General features: G+C 36.5%; 2 protein-coding genes across 6 annotated transcripts; both read right to left on the reverse strand.

The window, feature by feature from the left end:
* Positions 1-727: 727 nt before the first annotated feature.
* On the reverse strand, positions 728-8,757 carry LOC140007801 (uncharacterized). Of its 5 annotated transcripts, none has more exons than XM_072051148.1 (9): positions 8,422-8,757; positions 7,350-7,599; positions 6,932-7,055; positions 5,594-5,940; positions 3,724-5,500; positions 2,437-2,693; positions 1,696-1,917; positions 1,466-1,565; positions 728-1,079 (listed from the first exon to the last, which is right to left on the reverse strand). In XM_072051148.1, the coding sequence occupies exons 1-7, from the start codon at positions 8,508-8,510 to the stop codon at positions 1,864-1,866; spliced, it is 2,898 nt and encodes a 965-aa protein (XP_071907249.1). In that variant the 5' UTR covers positions 8,511-8,757; the 3' UTR covers positions 728-1,079; positions 1,466-1,565; positions 1,696-1,863. The 5 variants fall into 5 exon arrangements, with proteins under 5 accessions (XP_071907249.1, XP_071907248.1, XP_071907247.1 ...); XM_072051147.1 differs by having other exon boundaries at positions 728-1,100; XM_072051146.1 differs by lacking the exon at positions 1,696-1,917 and having other exon boundaries at positions 728-1,060; positions 8,422-8,756.
* Positions 8,758-11,644: 2,887 nt separating this feature from the next.
* On the reverse strand, positions 11,645-14,242 carry LOC140007802 (uncharacterized). Its single transcript, XM_072051149.1, has 5 exons — positions 14,060-14,242; positions 13,824-13,972; positions 13,606-13,654; positions 13,090-13,232; positions 11,645-11,955 (listed from the first exon to the last, which is right to left on the reverse strand). Exons 1-5 carry the CDS (start codon positions 14,106-14,108, stop codon positions 11,869-11,871), a joined length of 477 nt encoding a protein of 158 aa, XP_071907250.1. The 5' UTR covers positions 14,109-14,242; the 3' UTR covers positions 11,645-11,868.
* Positions 14,243-16,366: the final 2,124 nt, after the last annotated feature.

Raw genomic sequence — 16,366 nt, forward strand, 5'->3', positions numbered from 1 at the left:
CCTTCTTCTCATTTTTGCCTTCTTTGTTTATTCAATTCCAACTAGCTCGTATTTTTTTTTTTTTTTCTTTTCCGACCCAACTAGCACTTTGTCGTTAAGCTGAATTTTATGTTAGTACTTGCTCAAAATTTCTAAACATAAACATCGTTTAGAAAGCCCAAGGTGCAAAGAAGTTAATTGAGTGTGTTTGGATTGTAAGTTATTTGAGATATTTTTACTGTAGCACTTTTTTGTGATATGATGTACTCCCTCTCTTTTTTTATAACTGACGTTTAAGATTTTGCACACTAATTAAGAAAAATTTTTCATTGTTTAAATCTATACACTACTTTCTTTTTGTACCCTCATTAATTGTCTAATTCACCCATATTTTCTCTCACTAGAGTACTAAATGGTGCTGTTTTACTAGGCTAAAAGCAATGCAAACTAACTCCCACCAAACTAGAGTAGTAATTAAGAACCTTGTATTGGAAAAGAGAGATAAAAGGGTAAAATTATGAAAAAATAATTAATACTGTATAGGGATAATAAAACGACAGATAAAAGTACACTAGAGCAAATTTCTTAAACGTCAGTTATAAAAAAAGGGAGGGAGTATGTGAGATAAAAAGGTAATTAGGAAGATAAAAAGGTATATTGAAAATTGTAATGGTGATGTAAGCAAATATATTTGGCAAATAACTTACAATCCAAACGAACGACCCCAACATCCCGCAGAAAAAATTAATAACATGAAATAGTAAGTTCATTTCAAGTTGACTGCACAACATAATTGAGTTATATCCGAAAAGTTCTGACAGACATGAAAAAAAAAAAAAAATTCACGTCGTCTTCAAATCTCACCAATAACAACCACTTTAGCAGTAGCAAAATTACATGGAACGAAGAAATGCTGTTGAGTAGCCCAACAATCTATAAGCTACACTGATGACTAAACCGGCTCATTCAACTGTGAACAAGTGTTATCGACATTGCTGAAGACTTTAACTAAGCTCTTTTCCAACTGTTGTAGACTTGGATCTCCACCAAGAGGGAAGCGAAACCAAACGTCACAGTAGTTCTGCAGATGATCACAGGGCCTGGAGATTTATTAACCGCAACTGGTTGCCAATCACATATGCCACGAGCAACAAAAATACAACAGAATCATAAATCAAGAAAACAAAAATGCTATTGGTGGCTCCACACAATTGGGTCGTAAGACAATAGCTTTACTTCATTTTGAACACGTATAATCAGATGAGCAAATAAGCAAATGCTTATAAGCACAAGATGCTCATAGAATGGTGCAAGGCCTTATCTTTACATCTTTTATCTTGTGGCAGTAGCAGTGGATTTGGTGGGTGAAGTAGGGGGCTGTAGCCTGCTTGGATGCGACTATCAGTTCAAGAGTGTAGAATAAGATTATTTAGGGTGGTTAACATCCTTGGATTAGGGTCTATACCTCAAATGGTTAGTAACTTACCGGTTTGTATTAGACTTCAAGATCTAATTCAGCTTTGTCCATGACTTTTGCTAAATGAGTGATGTGCCAAGAGTTTTCGACCAGGTGCAAGATGATCACCCTGTAAAAGCTCGTTTCGTTAGCAACTGCACATATTTACATATCCAAGTGAAAGAGAGAGAGAAAACCCACACGAGACTTGACAACAGGCATATAAGATACTGTCTAGAATAGTTTTATAAAAGCATTACCTCTAATTTCCTTGTACATTTAATACTTCGTAATACTGAACCAGACTACCTATAGTTACCATCCACAAAATCGCTTTCATCTTTCATGAGGAAAGCAAGTGATGATGCCTTATTAATTCCAATCAGAGCCCAGAAAAGGGATGACCACTCGTAAATAGAGATAGTCCTTTAATGAGTGAACTCAAAAGAAAATGAAGCAGGACGTCCTAAGCCATTGAGGTCCTGTAACACCACACGGGAATAAAGACATTTTGTACTTGAAAACGCTCATAATAGCCAAAAATAAGCCATTGCGCGGCCAAATTAAACGGGGGACCAAAAAAAAAAAAAAAAGACTGCACTATTCATTACAAGTAAAGGTAGCTTAATGTCACTAGATATATCTAAAATTTTGACTACTTACCATAATTTTCAGATAGTTCATCTTGAGAACATAAAGATTCTGATTCATGCATGAACCACAAAAGTCCTACTGTTACCCTTATCATCACTAATATTGCAGTTTCCACAAGTATTTTGCACACAACCACCACCTCTATTAATTGAAAAGCTACTGCAAATACAAAATTCACAGATCCCCATGACCACTGCAATACCACATGTCCATATTCTATATCAAAATTTACTGAAACCTAAGAAAGGCAAGAGCTCTGGCAAAGCAAGATAAGATGAAAATGAAGGTAAATACAAGATACTACGAAAAGGAGGCAGATAGAAAACCATAAATTAGAACTAATGAACCTTGTACAGGGAAGCCGCTGATTCAGATTCCACAGTTTGAATGGGAACATTTCCAAGTGACTGAAAAGCATCCAAAGCATCTAAAGTCAGCTGCCAACCACAGACAGCCAGAGCACCAGCACTGGAGCCAGAACCACTACTACTACTGCAGCCTGCTGCAGCAACATTTCCATTAACCCATGGACAGAAGTGATTGTGATGCTTAATTGGATCAAACTCAATCGTCTCTTCATAGTTGCTTTCTCCGTTGGGAGGGCCTGAACAACATTTCATTATCAGTAAATCACCAAGTGATAATAATAGAAAATCAGTCAATTTGGACTCCACAGATGAAATCATAACACCAGTAGCACTGGAGAGGTTCTCCCTTCATCCCATTTATACAGTCATGCATTCCTTTTCAAATCATCCAAAACTTGTCATTCCCATAAATGGTGGAGAAACTTTACCCCATTTCCTATCTATACCATCTAACGTGAGATGAACTTCCGGTTGAATTAAGTGCAACAAAACCTCATCCTTGTAAGTGCAACAGAGATGATGACACTTAAAAGTGCCTAGCACCACTGGAACTTACAGATAAACTTTCCAGTGAAATTTTGGGGACATTATTTAAGATTTGTACTCGTGTTATATCACTGTAGCATTAATAGAGCAGAAAATGAAGGCAGCATGGATATGCGTTGAATCTATAGTAAAATCTAACCATATCTTTGCACTTTCCTTAAACAGCTGAGTTACCATGATCAAAGTAAATCTTTTGCATGGTGAGAGAAGATGATTATCCATGGAAGAGATCGCTATAATGATCGGATACTTTACCCTCTGAAAATTAAAATAATGAACTAAAAGATTTCAAATGTTTGAGACTAGAGAAGAACGAGAAACCTAATTTAGACATCTGTCAGTCTTCTTTTCACTTTTTTTTTTTGGGTATGATTTTGGCTAACTTGTCCCTTCAGAGAGCTGGAAGCTTACTGAATAAGGATCTCAGGGTTAATTCAGCAACACTCAGAAGTTAGCAGCACCCTCTTGCCTAATGAATGTAGTACGTAAGCTTTACGCTTTATAGAACAATGGCATGTAAGCATGCACATCTATTCACATACATTTGTACACACACATACACATATACAGAGACGCATAGACACCTGCCGAGCCAAAGAAACATAGAGATATGCTTTATATACAGAGCACATGTCTATACCAAAAGACAGACATGTTTTGTGTCTGGAGAGAGATATAGAGAGAGGGGGAGGGGGCACGAAGCAAGAGAATAATGGTTACCTGTCCCATTCACAACCAAATATCCTGATTCAAAAAATCCATATTCTTCAGAAGGCGCTGTTTTCCCAGCCTGAGTAACTTCTTCTTTTGATGCATCAAAACCAGAACATAAAATGGCATTGCAAGAAAGAGAAGGATGAATCCTGTTTTCCTGGGGGTTTAAGTGCACGTTACTTGTCTTCTCACCACTTTCAAAGGACTCTGCCTTGGCTGAACCAATAATTTTTGAGCCACTATCTGCTCTTCCTACTGAGCCAGACATCAGATCTTGACTATCACCATGAGCATCTTCTCGGTCCATTTCTTCAGGGACAAAATCACCCATAAGCCCTGGATCTGGTGCAAATTCACCAGTCATACCCTGATTTTCAGTGATTTCAGCTATTGGTTCCACATCACCCACAACACTATCTGCTCGGTGCACAGAAGCATCTGTTCCATGAATTTCAGCTTCATGACTGGCACCCATCCCTACACTCCCTCCACTAATCCCAAAACTGGGGCCATCTCTTCCGTGAGCAGTGGCAGTATCTGCATTCACCACTTCTTCATCATTAGTGCTACTCACACCCATTTCACCAACATTCCTCATTACACCCGGACAGGTACTCTGCTGTGCTTGGTTGCTGTAGTTCAGTTCTGATGTTTCATTCAGATCAGTGAATCTTAAATATGATGTAGAAGGGAAATTGACATCATCCACATCTACAGGATAGTTTTCAACACTTTCCATCGAATCATTATCGGGACTGTGGCAGACTGTATCCATTGCAATAACTGAGGAAACATGTGTCGAATCTCTAGTAGATTGAATGCCAAGCATTAGCTCATGCCCTTGGTTGAAAAGATCATCTCTTGGAGCATCTGATCCTATCTCAAATCCAAATTGCTGGCTAGGACCAGCACCAGATGAGTCCATTTGATATGATGAATAATGAGTATCAAAAATATCTAAACCACGGGCACGTTTTGAAGGACCAGCTGAGTACTCTTTACCATCATCGACTTCATCACCATCACGATCAATAACAGTTCCTTCAACACTATCCGCCTGTTGCATCACTAGCTGTGGCCTGTCAACTGTGCTTCCACCTTCATCTAAGTTCCGCTTGCGAGAACTAGGACCTCGAGATTCATATGAAGCTGCACGATCACCAACCTCGCTACTAGAAGGTTGCCCAATTATGATATCTCTTCCTCTATGCACATCTTGGTAATTTTCAGATGTCACATTCATGCCTAACTGTGAAGACGGTAAACCACCAGCCATTGAAAGGTTGAGATCCACGCCCATGTTCGACAACGATTTCCCCTCATCTGTTGTGGCAGCTTCATCACGGTCCTCTGTCTGCTCCTTTTCCAAAACATCAGTTGCAACCCATCCGCTGATTCCACTTGCCGCACTTACTCCACGTGTCAATTGCATCTTCTTGCTGGTTTCAGGAACATCAATGCTATTGGGAGCAAAGCCAGATGGACGCGCAACAGTGAGGAATTCCCAAATTCTCACTGTGGCTCCACATAAGCTACAATCCAACAAAGGTGATCTAGATTCACCTTTGGAATTAGGGCCAAGAACATCATTTTTAACAAACTTTTTTCTTGTCGAAGTAGACATTGCCTTCTTGCCACGGCTAGTATCTCGCGGAGGACCATAACATTTTGCTGGACCAACAGAGTGCCCATTCCTAGCAGACTGAGCAGAATGTTCTTCACAGTCTTGAACATTTGGAAGCCACCTTGGCTCCCATCCACACAGACTTATCAACTTTTGGGCCTATATTGCACCCAAGAGAAATAAAACATGAATTTCTTAGAAAGTCAGAGCATAAATGAATAGGTTGAACATAAACTACAATTTCAGTCTTACGCGAGAGTATGGAAAGAAGATATCATCTCTAGTATTCTCATTTCCGGATGTAAAGTCAGACCTAAAGCCAGATTCACCACCAACAAATATCTGCGGCTGAGCTAAAAGGCGGTCAACTTCTGAGCCCCGAGATATCCTTATCTGCTCAACTGCAGATGCAGCCACAACAGGAAGGGAGGGGAACTGGAGCAGTCCATCACATCGATCCTTAAACCCACCAATCAGAGCTGAAGGAGGAGTAGGAGGGAACTGCACCAAACTTTCTGCGCAGCAGTTTCCCCTCCATGGACAAGTGACTTTGTGCTCTTCATCAAGTTTCTTTGAAAAATCTTCCCCAGCACAGTCAGCTACAAGATCATTATAGACTTGTTGCAATGAGCAAGTGTCTAGTACATTATCATTGATCCCAGAAGGTAACTAGAAAAAGTCTAAATTTATCTTACAGTACACAAAAGAAAATAAACTGCAATGAATATCATATGGCTGGATTTCTCCATGCACAATAATTAAAGTCCTAAAACCCAAATAAATGCTAGATTAGGACTTTCTACTCCTTTCTATTCTCCATGTCCCTCTCCCGCTAGACATTATAAATAAAGGACAGAAATTTATAGTATCCAACTTGGAGCAAATTCAGGATAAAAATGATTTATATATATGCCGCAACTTTTATAATGATTTATACTATTATCATGATTTATATATATGCCACAACTTTTTAACAATCATTGCACTGGCTACTTTAACAATTAAAACACTAACCTATTTTGCTGGGATACAAATGCCTCACTCCCTCTTAAGGCAAGGGCTGAAAGAAGCAGGAAACAAAAGTGTTATCATCCTGGCCAACTTTTTGCAATACAACATTTGCCTGTCGACCTTTCTGACTAAACTACCACCTCATCTATCTCATCACCTTTTCAGGAACCACTTTCTTAACCAGCTGCAAGAAACTCAAGGGAAAAACAACAGGACCTTCATCTATTGTTTCTCCCACTGAATGGTGTATTTATAAATCTTATGAACTGTTTAAAAATTCATTGAGCAAACTCTAACTAATGCTAGTACTTGACATCTCATTTAATTGTTTTTTATGCGTCATCCATAGATTTAACAATGATTAATTTCCTATAACTTTTCGAAAGGACCAAAAAAACTCAAAAGATATTATTGGCAAGTGCAAGTAGAGATTAAATATCACAACATCCAACTCAAATATGAAATGCAAATTTGTTAGAATACACAAAATATGATGGGAGTAAAACTCTCTGATGTCTGACAGCATCTATAAAGAAACCTCAGAGCATAGTTAACCCAAAAAATAAAAAAAAAAATTACCTTCAGAAGGAGTCCAGGTTGCTGGAGAAATAAAGTTCAGATTACCACCACAAGACTCGCATTCAATTGTATCAAGATTTGTGTTTACCCAGCCTCTTCTGGCACAAGCTAGTGAACTTGCAGCCTGCATCAGCATTGATGCTAGGAATTTAGAAATTGAAAGATGTTATGCTTCATGTCCAAGTCTAGCAGTAATGTAACAAATAAATTTTATAAAGACGGAAGGAACATTATCCAAGACATTCATAACTCTGATAACAATGAAGTCTGTAGCATCTTTTACATGTTCTTCTACCAGTTAACTGACAGCGATTGTGACCAACACTCCAATAATAAAACATGAATAAAGGAGAAGAAGAGCAAGAAGATAAATAAAATATGAAAAACAAGATTTGCATCAAGGAAGTCAGTACAAAACCTTGGGCTTTCCGAACCAATTTTCAGGTTTAAATGTAGAGAGACGCCTAAGTAAATCACCCCTTTCCCAGGGCCTGCATGAAGGTTGTGATGTTCCTAGTGCAGAACCACCAGCACTGGTGCTCAGTGAAGTCCACATGGGCTGTGACCCAATGCGGGACAGAGAACCCCCTTTAGATCCCTGTCCTTGACCCAACCAATCTGTGCTCCCAGCATTGGCTGGAAGTGCAGGAGAAGATGCCCCTGCAGAACTGACAGAAGAATAGATCGATTGACTAACTCCCGTGCAAATCAAAGAGGAACCAACTAAAAGGGAGGCAGCAATACTTTTGATTCCAATTATCATGAAAAATTCGTTAATTAAGAACAAAATACCACAATGACCTAAACTACAGACATTACTCTCAAAAGCCCCTTTGCTAGAGCAGCTAAAACAAATCCACAGACAAAAATCCTAAGAAAAAGATAATGTCAACCTCAATCTGCACATTTCAAGCGTTTGCTCCTATACGCCAATCCTTGCAGTACTATCTTGTGTATATCCAACCACAAAGTTACATAAACATATATAAATTCCAATAATACATAAATTACTTACTACTATAAAGAAAACAAAATTGACTGAAATTCTCTAAAATAAAACCAAACATCAAAATTCAAATCCCATGTTATAAAATCGAAAGCTAGCAAAAAATTCCTATCAAAGCAGAAATCATTTACGTTTCTCCCAGCTAAACAACATAACATAAACTAAAGGGAAAGGAACCCCAACGAACATACAGAAAAAGGAATGACCTTGGAAAATGAACTAAAAATAGAAAACCTAAATTTACAAAAATGATTGAAAACCTCAAAACCTAGATCAAAAAACAGACAAAATTCTCCTTTCCACCTTTTTCCCAAAATACCTAACACTTAAACCACAGTCCTAAAAACCAATTGACATCAATTCAGAAAACCCACGTAGGAAAACGCAACCAATTAACAAGAAAATACATTCATGGTTAATTGGAATGCAATTACAAGCAGAAATAAAATTGGGAAGTAGGGTTTTGTGGGAAGCGGGAGTTTACCTGGCAGCAGGTGTAGGAGTAGGGGGAGGAGAAGAAGATTTACGGGGTATAATAGGGTCCCGAGATGAGCTCACAGCTTCGTCTTTCATGATCTTTCACTCTTTCTTTCTCTTTCAGCAGGTGTCGGTACGAGTATTCTTCGTAGATTTTGGGGATTTCAGCTTTTCGGGTAAATGGGAATTTTTTTCCCCCCAAGTGGAGGGGTTCAGTTTTCAGTGCCCGATATGGTAACTGGAGGCACTGTTTCGTTTCTGCTGGTCAAACAGCCGTTTTGGCTGTTTCGAATTTCCATTTTGTTTTTCGTTTGCCGTTGTATTGGTTCTTGTACTCTACGGTGTGGGTTGTGAGCCAACCTAATTAAACTGAACATCTAGGCCCCGTTTGGAAACGTGAGTTTTTTGAGAAATTGTTTTTTTAATTTTTCTATACAACCCACACCTTGGATCTACTTCTCATCATGCGTCCTTAAAGCACATAATAGAAGAATCCTTTTAAGAATGACTAAATAATAAATAGCATAAATTGACTCATCTACATTATCAATGCTTCGATTAATTATAGTAGTATAATCTACTGATATAGTTCAAATCCTTCAATTTCTTAAGGGAAAATGTTCAAAACGTCTCTCAAATTTTGTAAAATAACTTTTTTCATCCCTCACTTTTAAAAATGCAATTTTCCATCCCTTACAAATTCACATTGATCAAATTTGGTCCTTATTCAGGTTTTTGACTAGTTTTTTGTCGAAATTCACCACGTGCCTTGCACGTAATCATATTTTAAGGGCAAAATTGTCAATTCATATTTTATATAATTCAATTCATAATCCCTCACATTTCATAAAATAAATTTTTTCGTCCCTTACATTTCACAAAATGAATTTTTTCATCATTCACATTTTTCAAAATGAATTTTTTCATCTTTTATTGATCATGTGTGTGAATAATTTTTTTAAATCCATGTATATACCTATTTGATTTCACCTGAACAGTACGAATAGCATGTGAAATCAAATAGAGATATATTACATACTATTCGTACTGCTCAAGTGAAATCAAATAAATATGTACATGGGTTTAAAAAAATTGTTAACTTTTCACTTATATTTATTTTCTGTTACTCGAAATTTGAAAATAAAGAAGACATTGAATCCTAAATATTATCGAGTGTTTATATCAAATTAAATTTGGATAGAAAAAATAAACAAAAGAAAAGTATGACAAAAAGAAATAAATGATTGGCACTTTCAAATTTTAAGACAATTACAAGGCAATTATTTCAACTATTAGTCTTAAAAGTATCGAGTAGAAATTTCATATTTAAACTAAAATTTATTAACACAATTATAGAAATTGAATTAGGACCCATTAATTAGATGACCTTATTATACAACTCAATAAATAAATTATAACCAAAAGAGAAAGGTCACAAATATTGAATAGGTTCAAATGGTGAAATCATATAAATATATACATGGGTTTTAAACAAAATTATTAGTTTTAAAGCCCTATATATATTTATTGAATAGCATGTGTATAACTACGATTAGCATGTTTAGATGAAATCCAATAGAGATAAATTACATGATATTTGTTCTGTTCAGATAAAATCAAATAAACACATACGTGGGTTTATAGAAAAAAAAGCTATTCATACACATGATCAATGAGGGATGAAAAAATTCATTTTGAAAAATATGAGGGATGGAAAAATTTATTTTTTGAAATGTGAGGAACAAAAAAATTCATTTTGTAAAATGTTAGGGACGAAAAAATTCATTTTATGAAATGTGAGGGACTATGAATCAGATTGTGTAAAAATTTGATTTGACAATTTTACCCTTAAAAAGTGATCACATGCAAGTCACCTGGTGGATTCCGACAAAAAACTAGTCGAAAACTTAGGTAGGGACTAAAATTGGTCAATGTGAATTTGTAAATGACGTAAAATTACACTTTTAAAAGTGAGGGACGAAAAAAGTCATCTTGTAAAATGTGAGGGACATTTTGAACGATTTTCCCATTTCTTAAGTCATGTTTAATTAATGACAGTTTCATTTTAACCATGTAAGTATTTGCAGGTTAATAGATCGGATAAGTCCATTGCTTTGTATATTAACACATATCGGCCACAAATAAATGACTTAATTTCATTATTTAAAGAACTAACACTGGAAATACCTAGCTAGCACTTGTCAGACAAATCCCTAGCAATACAAGATCCATATATTTGATTAAGTCTCCTGTACAAATATATGTACAAATTTATGTATTTGATGAAGCCCCCCCCCCCCCCCCTTTTTTTTGGGAAAACAATAATGGTTGCAGTCTTTTTCTTCCTGGTATATTATAATCCTGCTAGCCCAATAGAATAACCTGCCGAATTGTCAACAGAAGAAAATCATTACCCAATCATTCAGATTTGCGTGATCATGCTAATCAAGGAGATAGCAGAAGAGATAACAATAAAGCCAGGGTCAGATTATGAATGTTGACACTCCATATTCTTGTTTCAAAGTTTTCATATTTCATTGTAAATTCAAAAGAAGGTTGCTATTCAAGTTTGTGGCGATTTTGTTGAAAGTGTCTAAATGCAAGTACACCAAACGTAAAATTGTATGCAATAAAATAGTACAAAACTGAGCGCAAATCAAGTCAAATGACTCGTGGGACACATCGATGTGCAGATTGAGTGCAGATCACAACAATGGGATCATTTGACAGCATTAGAAAATTCTTGTCCAAATCCAAGGTTTTATCCTGAGACAAGGGTCTATGGCTTTGCCAGGCTCTACGTTTCAGTCAATAACTCGGTGCAAGTCTCTTAGAGTCATTAGAGTAGGTAATCAACTACAACTGTCTGGGGGCTGAACCAAGAGCTGAAATCAACCAAATTCCCACGGCAATGGTGTAGCTTTTTTTTTTTCGGTCAATACGATAAATTTCTATACTAGAAGGAGAGCAAGAACCTGAAGAAATCCAAGAGACACGAAGGAAACTAAATCACTACCGGACCAAATGAATGCGTAATGCACCCGCCTGAATTTTTGAAGCAGAGTTACTTTTTAATATAACAAATTGGTGAGAGACAAGGATTCCCACCTCACCAAACTTTAATGCATTGGTGGTGGCCACCAATCTTTGGACCGGTGGTTTTCTCATGGCAATGGTGTATTTTTTTTTTTTTTTTATCGATACAATAGATTCCTACTGCAATGGTGTAGTTGATCGAATGAATACTGACATATACGGAATTAAGATGGGAGACATGGTAGTGTTGGTGGGATGGGGCGATACAGAAGAAAGTATGAGCAGCCTGCGACAATAGAGAATAGAAATCCCGACCAGGGACATAAAGTACGGATACATATTAGTTTACAATCTGTAGGAGATATCGGTTTCATACTACGTCAATACCAATACTAAATATTGACAGAGCCAAGCATCGTCAACTTGAGCGTATTCCACCCATGAAGGTTCTTGGGTCCGGACAACTCCCACTGAACTGAGCTTGTGAGAAGTCAAAGCCAGGGTTCTGCATAAAGGATTTGTTAGTTAAGATTTCTGTGAAATAACAAGTAGCCAAAATCAGAGATAATGTTGCCCCTATTGAAATAAGATAAGAGGTTTGCTTTAATACAACTATACAAGACAAGGGAAAAACCAGTGATATATGTGTAATCTTTCCATTCTCTTAGGCGTTCGATGCGATACAGTAGGATATATGTTAGGTGTTCAAGGTAGCAATTCTTAAGGATGTCAGTTTATATAGATGAATGTAATGCACGGACTGATATAGTGATATGTCACTCAGTTTACTAGCTATGAGCAGTTCCCAACGAGAATCAGAAGGCAGCATTACTCCCAACGCATATTATCAACAGTTAGTCTAGCTGCAAGAAAGCTGAGAGTGGTGAAGGTAGATGTACTTTTTAATTTATCACTCTAATATACTATTATAACAGGTGCAAAAGCTAACTTGGCCAGAGTAACAGTAACCGGGGAAGAAAAAAAAGAATGTGAGGAAGTTCTGAAGAGAGAAACTCAACCAGTCGCCTAGAGAAATCCTGCACAGTGCAAATAGATATAGTTTAATTGAAATCTTGGGAATTTGGATAGGTCATTCTCGCACCATCTGATTCCGGGTTAAAGCTGTTATTTGCTCCAAATGCATACCATGTCTTTTAAGTCTTGAAATACTTGTAAATTCTTAAATCTAATAACAGAAATTAAGTGAATTTGTAGTTGTTCTTGTAAAACTCTCTGCCCAACACTTGAAAGACCAGATGTTCCATGACAAAGTATAACATGGAGGCTTCTTTAGAAATAGAAGCAAAGAACCAACTACTCCAGTATTCAAATTTTATAGTTTAATTGTTTCCTTTAATACCTCCACAAACCTGAACCAGAATCGAACTACAAGATAGTAAAATTATTGGGCTAAAGCTACCATAGGAAATGACAGATAGAAATTTGGTCCAATAATCAGCTTAATAAACATCAAGCTAGGCAAATCACCAACATGCATGCACTGAAACATACATGTGTTCTAGATGCATGAAAAATCTAAACAGTGAGTTAGTATGAATATGCTAAGTTCATCAGATAAAACCAGAAAAAAAGCGAAAATTTAAGAATTAGCACTTGTGTAAGATTAGAGAGTGCATACCTCCTCTTGAAATCTCTGAAGCATAAGGCGTTTCTGTTCCATGTCTGTGGCGTAAGGATCCAACTGGCCTTGTCCCATTATTGGAGAAGGCCATGTCTGACCTATATCCCTTTTCTGCAGAGTTATGTGCATTGTGTCATCCTCTGTCACAAGCCAATTCATCAGTCACCACACATATATAATCTTTTAATTTATAAAATACCAGCAATAGTAAAACCAAACAATTAGATTCCAGAACATTAGCACACATCTACAGAGCATTTGGATATATTGGCTCAAGCTAAAAGGCAAGTGCATGAATCAAACTCAACGTCTTTTCAAGCCATTCAGATCAAATATCGGACAATTAAAACTCTAGCGAGACATCTGAGCAAGTACCCTCTGTATCAAACTAAACTCAACACAATTCAAGAAATCACACGTATGACAAATGGGCACTAGAACCAAAAGCACGAATTCAGTAGCATATTATAAAACAGAATCTCCTTATGCACTAGAAATATATGAAGAAATTACCTAGAGTCCAAAATGAACAATCAGTCTTCACTGGGTTAGTAAGATCATGCTGAAAAAGAAAAAAGAAAAAGAAATCAACTTTGCAATCACTTTACAGCCATATTCTAACTTAAGTTTCTTTTTTTGGGGCTAGAACAAGCAAAATCCTAATAAATAATCAAATTCCTCAAATAACAAAAAAATGGTAAGGCTAAAAAGAAAAAAAAGAGAGGGCTGACATTAAGATAAGGAGGGTTGCCTTTAATCCCAACTTCCAAATGTTTAGATTCAATCTTGCTGTAAAATAGCTTCTTAGGAACATTTGCTGGGAGTGGGATGTAAATGTTAACTTCTTCAAGCGTTTGATCCCACTCAAACACCTTTTGCCCTGCAAAAATTTAATCACCCAATAAAAATCAGCAATTTCGACACAAATAACCAGTTAGGAATTGAAGAATCATCAAAAACACAATACCGTTGTGGGTGAAGCTATGGCGCTTCTCAGGAGCCAATTTCTCTGCCATCTTCTTCTAGGGTTTCGTTTGCTGATTTTAATTAAACTGATCGGCCGGGGGAGTATGGGAAATTGGGGCACCTAGGTTCCCGGCAGAAGAATGGAATGACTGATTTTTCCCGGGAAGGAGGACGCTTGCAGATTACTGTAAGAAGGAGAATATAATAATGAGGAGCTAAATATAAGGAATTTTTTTTTTTGACAAAAAAAAGGAATTTTCTATTTCTCAAAAAAAAAAAAAAGAAATTTTCTAGTAACGGTATATTACGTGGAAAAATCAATTGGCTGGATGGATGTTTTTCATGGGTCACACCTTATATTGCTCGTTTGGGCCGGTGTGTTCGGTGTTATCTCTGCGTGTCTGTTCATTATTTGGGTGTGTGTGTTTATTTCGCTTCGGCAAAAAAAAAATAGTATATTCTGTGCAAAAGCTGTTGTACAATGTGCCTTAGAACTTGTCCTTTCAAGAAAGAGCAAGCAAATTGCCCTAGCTACCCACTAAACCTTTTAAATAATAGAGTTTTGATCGCTCAACTTTTATGAATATATTTTTACCCACTAAATTATAGAAAGTATAGATATTGGACTATTCTGTCTATTCCCACGATCAAGTCTATCTATCAGATCTAAGGAGTCGCACTAGTCACGAGATATAATGGCAAAAGCAGACGAAATAGCTCAAAATTTATATTTTTAATAATTTAGTGGATAAATACATGAGTGGCCAAAGTAAATTTGTAAAATGGAACATTAAATAGTAGTGTAATTTTTGAGATTGTTATGCAACATTAATCCTAATTCATATGCCATAACTATAGAATATATATATATATATATATATATATATGTATAAATATATTTTACATAAATTCATCCATAGTGACTTTACAGAGGGACCATATAACCATCTCAATTAAGCTGAAAAAACATTGATTTAAATACCAAGAGGGACATGACAGAGACAGATTCATCACGCTTTTCTTGTAATTTGCGGAGGGCTGAATGTTGAAGAGTATACTGTATCACGCTTTTGGCAATAGAGAAACTAATTCAAGGGGCTGATGGGAGATCATATAACCTGTACGCCTTTGGTGACACAGGATACAGCGGAGTAGCTGTTGAGAAAGCGTGATACAATAGTTTGACGCCTTTTCTAATATAGAAAAACATGTTATCATGCTTTAAAAGAAAAGTTAAATCAATCACCAGCAGAAATAAATGAGAGTAATGCAGTACACAAAAAGTAACACCTGACAAAAGCTATAGTCATCTAAGAAAACTGACAGAACGAAATGATGCTGAGGGCATCCACAGTGCTATTACACTTTGTGGAGTGTAATCCACATGCCACGTCAGCATTCCACTTTCTCCTCTTTTATTACACTTTCACTCACAATGGATTACACTCCACAAGATGTAATAGCATGGGTCCACAATTAATCAAATATTTATTTTAATAATGCATAACTCATATCCCATAAATAAATAAAGTAATTTTTAAAACTAATTTTGTTATTTTTAAAAAATAAAGTACTAACTTTCGTTAAATTTTGTACATTTTGAATTTTTTTATTTTCTAAAAATGATATTATTAATTTTAAGTTTGAATAATATATCTTTTTCTATGTTTCAAAAATAATATATTGTTATTTTTTAAAAAATAATTATGTAGGAAATTAAACAAAATAATTATGTAGGAAATTGTGCCGTTGGAATGTTATATTACCGTTGCCAAGGGAAGAAAATTCAACGGATTACACGCATCATATGTATGATGCGTGTAATCCGCATGAGGGGTTGGAGGGGTGTAATGGGGGTGTAATGGCTCCCCATTACACCCCCATTGGAGATGCTCTAAGAGAAGGAATGTAGCAATTGATCAGAACAAAAGACCAGTTTGGTAGATAAAATAAGACACAGAAATAGAAGGTACAAATCCAAAGGCAGAAATAATAATATGTACACGTTCAGCCTTCAACCAGCATACATTACTACAGCAGGTTCTTCAAGAAATCTCAAGGAAGAGCATCTAAAGGAGGGGAAGGAACTGGAAAGAAAACTATGCTGATCCATTGAGATTGTTGCCCCGGCTAAACACTATGATCTGTACGTCAGTCTGCCTATCAGCACCCTTCTCGAAGTCGACGATTGATGGGACAAATTTCTTCCGGCACCAACAGTGAACTGAACATGTTACATTATTGTTTCCTTGCGTCCAGCATACCGCTTGAGAGGTCAATCCCTTCTTGAACTCCGATAATTTCATCC

The sequence above is a fragment of the Coffea arabica genome, chromosome 5c (genome assembly GCF_036785885.1).
Source record: "Coffea arabica cultivar ET-39 chromosome 5c, Coffea Arabica ET-39 HiFi, whole genome shotgun sequence".
In the NCBI taxonomy this organism is placed as follows: Eukaryota; Viridiplantae; Streptophyta; class Magnoliopsida; order Gentianales; family Rubiaceae; genus Coffea; species Coffea arabica.